Genomic DNA, 7,495 nt, shown 5'->3' with positions numbered 1-7,495 from the left:
GACAACTTGGTGATTGAAGAAAGAAAGCAAGGAAAAACCGAGATTTCTGAGGACATACACCCCAGCTTTGAGTAAGACCAGGATCATACTCTTATTCTCTAACACAACTAAAAAAGGACAGAAACCAGTTTCATATAATTTATAGAAAAAAAGATACTATATGCATAGTTTATAGACTTGTGCAGCCAAGTTGTGACATTTACTTAAAACAAAACTTGCCAATCAAAAAGGTAAAGGTCTTACTAAATGTCCTTTACAATTAAAAACTACAGTACAAACTTATACATAACAGTGTATAAATGTAACTTAGGCCCAGTGCTGTAATTACAAAGCAAGTCCAGGGTAAAATTATAAGGGAGGAAGGAAAGGGTGAGGTCTGTGACGAAAGAGAACAGTAGGCCGCAAGGACGCCAAGACAGAGAAAAGGACGTTGAGAAGCCCACCAAGAAAGACAACTGCTTCTGGGGGACAACAAACACACCATGGATTCTCATGGAGGACACTACCTCAACAAAGATGCTGTGTTGTCACCTTTAGGTGCAGCACGAATGTGCCAGCTGCTACTTGGCTGCACTATAATGGCCCTTGTGTCCCACAGTGCAGGTTACAGCGCCACCTATGGAACCTTCTGCATGTTTGTGTGGTGCTTCTGCTTTGCTGTGACACTGGTCGTGTTTACCTTGGACATTACACGGCTCCACACATGCATGCCCATTTCCTGGGATAACTTCACTGTGGCCTTTGCAATGCTGGCAACTCTAATGTACATCACCGCATCTGTGGTCTACCCTGTTTACTTCCTCCAGACAGAGTGCCCTGATGAAAGCTGTGAGGTTCAAATCTATCGCATTGCTGTCACTGTCTGCTCCTGTGTCTGCTGTTTCCCCTACGGAGCTGAGGTATTCCTAACTCGAGCCAAACCAGGGGCTGTGGTGGGTTATATGGCCACTGTGTCTGGTCTACTCAAGGTGGTCCAGGGTTTTGTGGCCTGCATCATTTTTGGGGCCCTGGCCAATGACAGCGAGTACAACCTCTACATTGCTACCCAGTATTGTGTAGTGGTGTACAGCCTGTGCTTCTCTGTGACTGTGATAGTGGTCATTCTGACTGTTTCTGGAAGGACCTCAGCCCTGCGGTTCCCCTTTGACCGATTTGTAGTTGTCTACACCTTCTTTGCCGTGATCCTCTACCTCAGTACCGCACTGATCTGGCCCATCTTCAGCTTTGATAAGAAATACAGCACCGCTACTCGTCCTGAGGACTGTCCACGTGGAGAATGTCCCTGGGACAGTAAGCTGGTGGTGGCAGTTTTCACCAATGTCAACCTAATCTTATATTTTATTGATCTTGTTTACTCCCAGAGGATTCGCTTTGTCTCCAGCTCTGCTGTCTGAAAAATGTTACCCCCTCAGCCTCAGAGACAAATAAAGAAGGTCTGAACATCCAACATGCCCTCAACAGTCAGGTCTCTGTGAAGATGTCATTCCCTTGAATCCATGAATTTATTGTTATGTATGTGTAACATTTTTTATTATCAGTATTCATTATTATTCTAGTATTAGGCCTCTGTGCTAGGTAACAAAACTACAGTATTTCAGGCCTTTCTCCAGTTCTGCAGGGACCTACCAGGGAGAGCATGCCAGGTGCACCGTTGAGCTGATCTCAGCAACTTTGTCCACAGAGAACTCTGGGAAACATGTCCATCTCAGCACCTTCCACTCCAAGTTCCTTTGGTGGTCTCAAACAAGACAGACCTATGCAAGTGTGTGATAGTGATTAGAGTATCAGAACAGTGCTATGTCAGATAGACACCCTCAGTCTTACAAAGACTAAGCAATTTATTTAATTGTATTTAAAAAAATAAAAAATACTATGCCTCTCATAGAGATGCATAGTATTAAGTCTACAGTATGCACTGAATGTAGCTTTTGGTTTTGGCTTTAAAGCCATTTTGCTGTTGTTTTTTCCCAATTTATATTATATTCCTCATACATGTAATGTCAACAGTTTGAGTTTATTAGGCTTTTCCTGTTATCCACTGAATGTTAAATGTATCTAATACATGAGTTTTTTGAAGGCAAAATTTTGACAACAGTATCAAATGATTATTTGTGATAAGCACAATTATGCAGTGTTATATTTCTTAATTTGTTTCTGACATGTTCCATGTTTAATAAAATATCAAATAGTTGGCTATGTATGTCAGTCTATGTGTTGTTCTTTTTGATTACTCTACTTTTTATTTACATGAGGTAGCTGATAGGCCTATGTGAAGCCTTGCTTTCAACTGTCAGAAGACAGAAGACTCTTATGGGCTTTTAAGGTTCAAAATCAAAATTTAAATTGTTTGTGCTAATTGTTAATAATAAGTACATTTGATTCATAGCTTGATTAAATCAAATTAGCACACACTATATCTCAAAAGCCTTCTATCTGTTTTGTGGACTGGATGAGGGCAGCCACATGGCCTTCCATACCCTTTACCAAACCTAGTTAGCAAAGCTTTACCAAACATAATTAGCAAAGCTTTACAACCATACTGGTGAATATTTTAGCAGCTTCAATGTCGAGTGTGTGAGGCTGACATAAATGAACAAGACCAAGAAATATGGAGCATTGATTAAATAAAAGAAAACACAGGCAACTTACATCTGTTAACTAGGTTACACGTTGCCTCCCACTGGCTTTCTGGGTCAGGATAACATGTCTGTCTCCATTCCCACACTGTCTTCAACATGCCTTTCAAGCTTTTCACCAGTAGATGATAGTAAAGTACCGTCAACTTACCTACCCCGCGGCATTACCTGATGCAACTGGCTTTTCGGCTTTACATAACCCAGCCCACTGTTATCGTTCCGACAGCAGTGATTGGTCAAACGTATTGCGTGTTAGCCAAACGTACAAATTCATTGGCTTTCTCGCTTGTCAGTCAAAGATTTCCCCAAGGTACAGTATGGTACAGCGCGAGCCAACCCAGGCCACGTTGACAGTGTTGTAACTTCAGGTGTTTTTGTTGAACGGTTGTTGTATCAGTCGGTGACTCGGTGAAGTTAGGGGCTCTTCGATATATTCGTAAGTTTTTTTCATTACATACACATTCACTGTTAGTTGTTATTTCTGCTGTGTGTTTGTGTGTTTAGAAATGTTGCTTCGCTTAATAAGGAAGTTGGAGTTTGTTTACAACTGTAGCACAACATAGCTAAAAGCTGCGAGCTGCACATCCGTTCTTAGACTTAGCCAATCATGTATCTTTTTTAAGATGAAATGCATTAATGCCTACTAAAGTAACTGTTTTCAACTCTTCACATACACAGGTAGAATGAGTGTGGGTTTCATAGGGGCGGGTCAGCTGGCCCACGCTCTGGTGAGAGGCTTCTCAGCTGCAGGTGAGTGAATAATACTTTCCCATGTGTGTATTATTCAGAATTGACTTATGGTGTTGATGTATGTTGATTGCAATCACACACTGAAATGATTTCTGGACACTTTTTCATCCTTCAAGGCGTGATTGCCACCCACAAAATCACAGCCAGTTCCCCAGATACAGATCTCCCAACAGTGCAGGGACTGCGGGTGGGTAGACAATTAGGGATAGGTATTATTAATTGCTTTGCTTGCACATAATGTATTCCCATGTGTACTTCTGTCCAGTGACATACTGAAACCCATGTCATTTGTACAGAAATTGGGTGTGAACTTCACCACCAGCAACAAAGAGACAGTGAACAAGAGTGATGTTCTCTTCCTTGCTGTGAAGCCCCACATCATTCCTTTTGTACTGGATGAGATTGGATCAGACATCGAAGATCGTCACCTTATTGTGTCCTGTGCGGCAGGTGTCACCATCAGCTCCATAGAGAAGGCAAGTCATAGCCCTCTGCCTTCCCACATTATTTACAGAATAGAAATAGTTAATAGCTGAACTGGAAGAATAGTCAAATGTCTTTTTAATAACTCAGTCCTTAATTATTTTGCATTATCTTGGATTAGACAATAGTGTGTGCATAGTATCTAGCCTAGAGGTATGTTCAGTTGAGAAATGTGGATATGATGTTCAGCAGGTAGATGCTGTTTTTCACTGTAAAATTGAAATGAAAATTGGATCCTGAACAGTGCCTTTAAAACCAGCAAAACACGTTTAAACTGTAGTGTAACACAACATAATTAGAATTGAAATCCCTGATGACATTGTTATGTATCTCCCAGCTCTGGATGATAAATAATTTTGGTAAAATTCATGTCTTTAGTAAGTAAGTTCAGCTTCTTGGCTGTTAGGAATACACTGCCGCACAATTTTAACACAAGGTTCTCTCTGTATTTTTCATGGTCTGATCTCAGCAGACCCTCAGGCAAAACAGTCACATGTTGTAACATGACATTGGTTAGCAGCTTATGAATATATAAAGTTAGATTGTTTAATCTTCAAAATGCTAAAAAAAAATTAATGGCACACGAAAGCAGATGCAACTTCAACCCTTAGTATATTTTTATATGAATTTTGATGCATATTAGCTTCGTTCAAGTTGAAGGATAGGCATCATGTTTTTTCAAGTCTGGCTTAAAACAATACTCACATGCTCATGTATTCCCACTTTTCATCGTGGCTGTTAAAAGATCCCTACAAGTTACAGTCTGTTTACTGCAAATTCTTTGTATTACAATTCCTCCACAAATAAACACCAAAACACTGTCGAGGGAAACACAAAGAGTGAATTCTGGGCATCTGACTATATAGTTTAGGCCAGACTTGTGAACCTATCCTCTGAAGGTATAACTGCAAGTGAGCCCAATTTTGTCTGTATTCTTAAGGCAGTCCATGAAATAGTGCATTGCTATCCGTTGCAGAAGCTGCAGCAGTATCGCTCTGCTCCAAAGGTAATGCGTTGCATGACCAACACTCCAGTGGTGGTGCGCGAAGGGGCCACTGTGTACGCCACAGGTACCCATGCAGAGGTGGAGGATGGAAAGCTTCTGGAGCAGCTGATGGCCAGTGTAGGATACTGCACTGAGGTGGAAGAGGACCTGATTGATGCTGTTACTGGTCTCAGTGGTAGTGGTCCTGCTTATGTGAGTTAATTATAACATATCTATCATGTTTTGGAATACTACCTTAACAAAAAATTCATCTTTTGGATTATTTTCCCTCATTTTGATGATTGTGGCCTTGCAGGCGTTCACAGCTGTAGATGCTCTTGCTGATGGTGGAGTGAAAATGGGCCTAAACAGGAGACTTGCTGTACGCCTCGGAGCCCAGGCCCTGCTGGTATGGCCTTTATCCTAATTCTGTTCTACCAGATGTGAATTGCAGCTTGTTTTGGTTTGTTCTAGACACAGTCTGAATAAACCGTATCTGGATGAGAAAAAAAAAAGTGAGAGATATTCTCGCAGTGACATCACACCAGCTTTGATGTCCACCATCATGTTGACGGCTCAATTATTAACAACAACAAAACAGCTGTTAAGTTTTGTGCATTGGAAAAATCTATCCACAGACATATAAACAACAGCTAAAGTACTCAAAACTGACTTCTTGGTAGTTCTCGCTTCAGTAGGTGTCTACATGACCCCATTTGCCATGATGATACACACAAAGAGACTCAAAAGGTGAAAACAAAACTAGCTCCAATGTGGCATCTGATAAAAACAGGTTGTTTATGACGTGATCAGAGTTGTGCTGGACTGATGTGGATATCACTTTGTGTTTCTTCTAAGGGAGCAGCTCGAATGCTCTTGGACTCAGAGCAGCACCCTGGGCAACTCAAGGACAATGTGTGTTCACCAGGGGGCGCCACCATCCATGCCCTGCATGTTATGGAGAGTGGTGGCTTCCGCAGCCTCCTGATTAATGCTGTGGAGGCCTCCTGTGTTAGGACTAGGTATGTTGATAAGAAAAAATGCAAGACAAACAAACTAACAAATCATATTCCCTGTCATATGGATTCAAGAAATGCTTTTAAGTTAATTGTCTGAGGCTGATTTGTTTTTTTGTTTTTTTTTAAGTTTGTAATTCAGACGGTAGATGGAGCCATGTGCAAATAATTTTAATTATATCCTCTGCTTACTAATTACCTAATGATAAGATTAGTATTATGCTACTATACTTTGTTGTGCTAAATATGTATATTGCATGCTGCTTTGTAAATGCTTCTGTGTTCCTGACCTTTTCTTAAAAGGGAACTTCAATTTTTGGCTGACCAAGAGAGGATCTCCCCAGCTGCCATAAAGAAAACAACTCTGGACAAAGTGCTGCAGCAGCCAGGAGTGACCGCGGAAGCTGTTGGAGTCAGATCCGGTGGGATCAGTATGTTTAACAACAGCAAACCCAGGATTAAGAAGAACTGATCATTTTTTGTCAGGCAGAGAAACTGCACACTTTAATGTGACTTGTCACTTCACTGGTGATGCAGTGTAGGCTGTCAATAAACCACTCCAGGCAGATGATTATTGAAACATAAGATAACCAAGTGATTTGCTTTCTAGAAAAAAATCAACAGAATTTGGGATGGTGCCTGACAATACGAAAAACTATGAGTATTGAGTAATATAATATTTTTGTAATGAAATGTCTTCCCTCTGTAATGTTTTATATTCTTAATTGGTACCTACCCATTCAAGGTTTGCTTCCTGTGCTATCACATCACTTCCCCAGTCAGTTAATGTATGGTATCTGTGGTTGTTATATTGCTTTCTAAATGTTATTTCACTTGGTCCTTTCTGATGGTAAATGGAAAAATTAGGTTTACTAGTTATCCATGCAGTCAGTGGTGTGCAGTGAGGCTCTGGACCATTGTTTTTTTATGTCATGCCACCAGTGTACATAGCATTATATTGTCATGCTAGTGTCTGTGACTCTGCAGACCACAAGTAGCCAATATGCAATAGATACTCTGATTAGATTTCAGAGCACCTTGCATAAATTTTCATATTTATGAAGAAGCACTGATTTCCCAGAAATTGCTGTAACTCCTTAGCACTTAAAGCTAACAAGTTTAAGCTGGTACCAAATATGTAGTATGAAAAGACAAGCATGTTGGTATGGAAAATCTTTACTAATTAATGAGCTATTTGACTTAATTAGGAGGAAGCTGATTTTTCTTCTGAACATGATAACTCAGGAACAGTACATAATAGAAACTTCATACTTGCACCATAAGTGCCATGTATGGAATAGATTATTTGGTTAGATATTGGTGTGCATTATAGCATATATTTGCATATTATTGAGGTTAAACTTTGTTTTGATTAAATCGTGGTGGGACATAAGGCAGTCCAAGTGCATCTTGTTGTGGAGATGATATTACAGTTTAACTTGTATTTATGCAGTCTCAAAATTATGTTCAATAGGAGATTTTACTCCTTAGAATTCTCTTAAAATGTGTTAACTGTCATATTTTATCATACAATAAAACTGGATATTTTCAAAACCTTATTAAATATTTTTTTTAAAGCATACCATGGGTGTGATTTATTTGTGCCAACAGGTATTAGATACAGT

General features: G+C 40.0%; 2 protein-coding genes across 2 annotated transcripts; both read left to right on the top strand.

Moving 5' to 3' along the window:
• The first annotated feature begins 383 nt into the window (after nucleotides 1–383).
• On the top strand, nucleotides 384–2,054 carry LOC111227207 (myeloid-associated differentiation marker-like protein 2). The gene has a single exon (XM_022752639.1). The coding sequence runs from the start codon at nucleotides 483–485 to the stop codon at nucleotides 1,392–1,394; it is 912 nt and encodes a 303-aa protein (XP_022608360.1). The 5' UTR covers nucleotides 384–482; the 3' UTR covers nucleotides 1,395–2,054.
• Nucleotides 2,055–2,947: 893 nt separating this feature from the next.
• On the top strand, nucleotides 2,948–7,452 carry LOC111227077 (pyrroline-5-carboxylate reductase 1, mitochondrial-like). Its single transcript, XM_022752462.1, has 8 exons — nucleotides 2,948–3,072; nucleotides 3,315–3,386; nucleotides 3,503–3,573; nucleotides 3,683–3,862; nucleotides 4,846–5,067; nucleotides 5,171–5,263; nucleotides 5,713–5,876; nucleotides 6,174–7,452. The coding sequence occupies exons 2-8, from the start codon at nucleotides 3,320–3,322 to the stop codon at nucleotides 6,340–6,342; spliced, it is 966 nt and encodes a 321-aa protein (XP_022608183.1). The 5' UTR covers nucleotides 2,948–3,072; nucleotides 3,315–3,319; the 3' UTR covers nucleotides 6,343–7,452.
• Nucleotides 7,453–7,495: the final 43 nt, after the last annotated feature.

This window comes from Seriola dumerili, unplaced genomic scaffold (genome assembly GCF_002260705.1).
Source record: "Seriola dumerili isolate Sdu_G_001 unplaced genomic scaffold, Sdu_1.0 BDQW01000169.1, whole genome shotgun sequence".
Classification (NCBI taxonomy): domain Eukaryota; kingdom Metazoa; phylum Chordata; class Actinopteri; order Carangiformes; family Carangidae; genus Seriola; species Seriola dumerili.
Note: the sequence above shows the minus strand (reverse complement) of the source record. Positions and strands in the feature narration are given on the sequence as shown.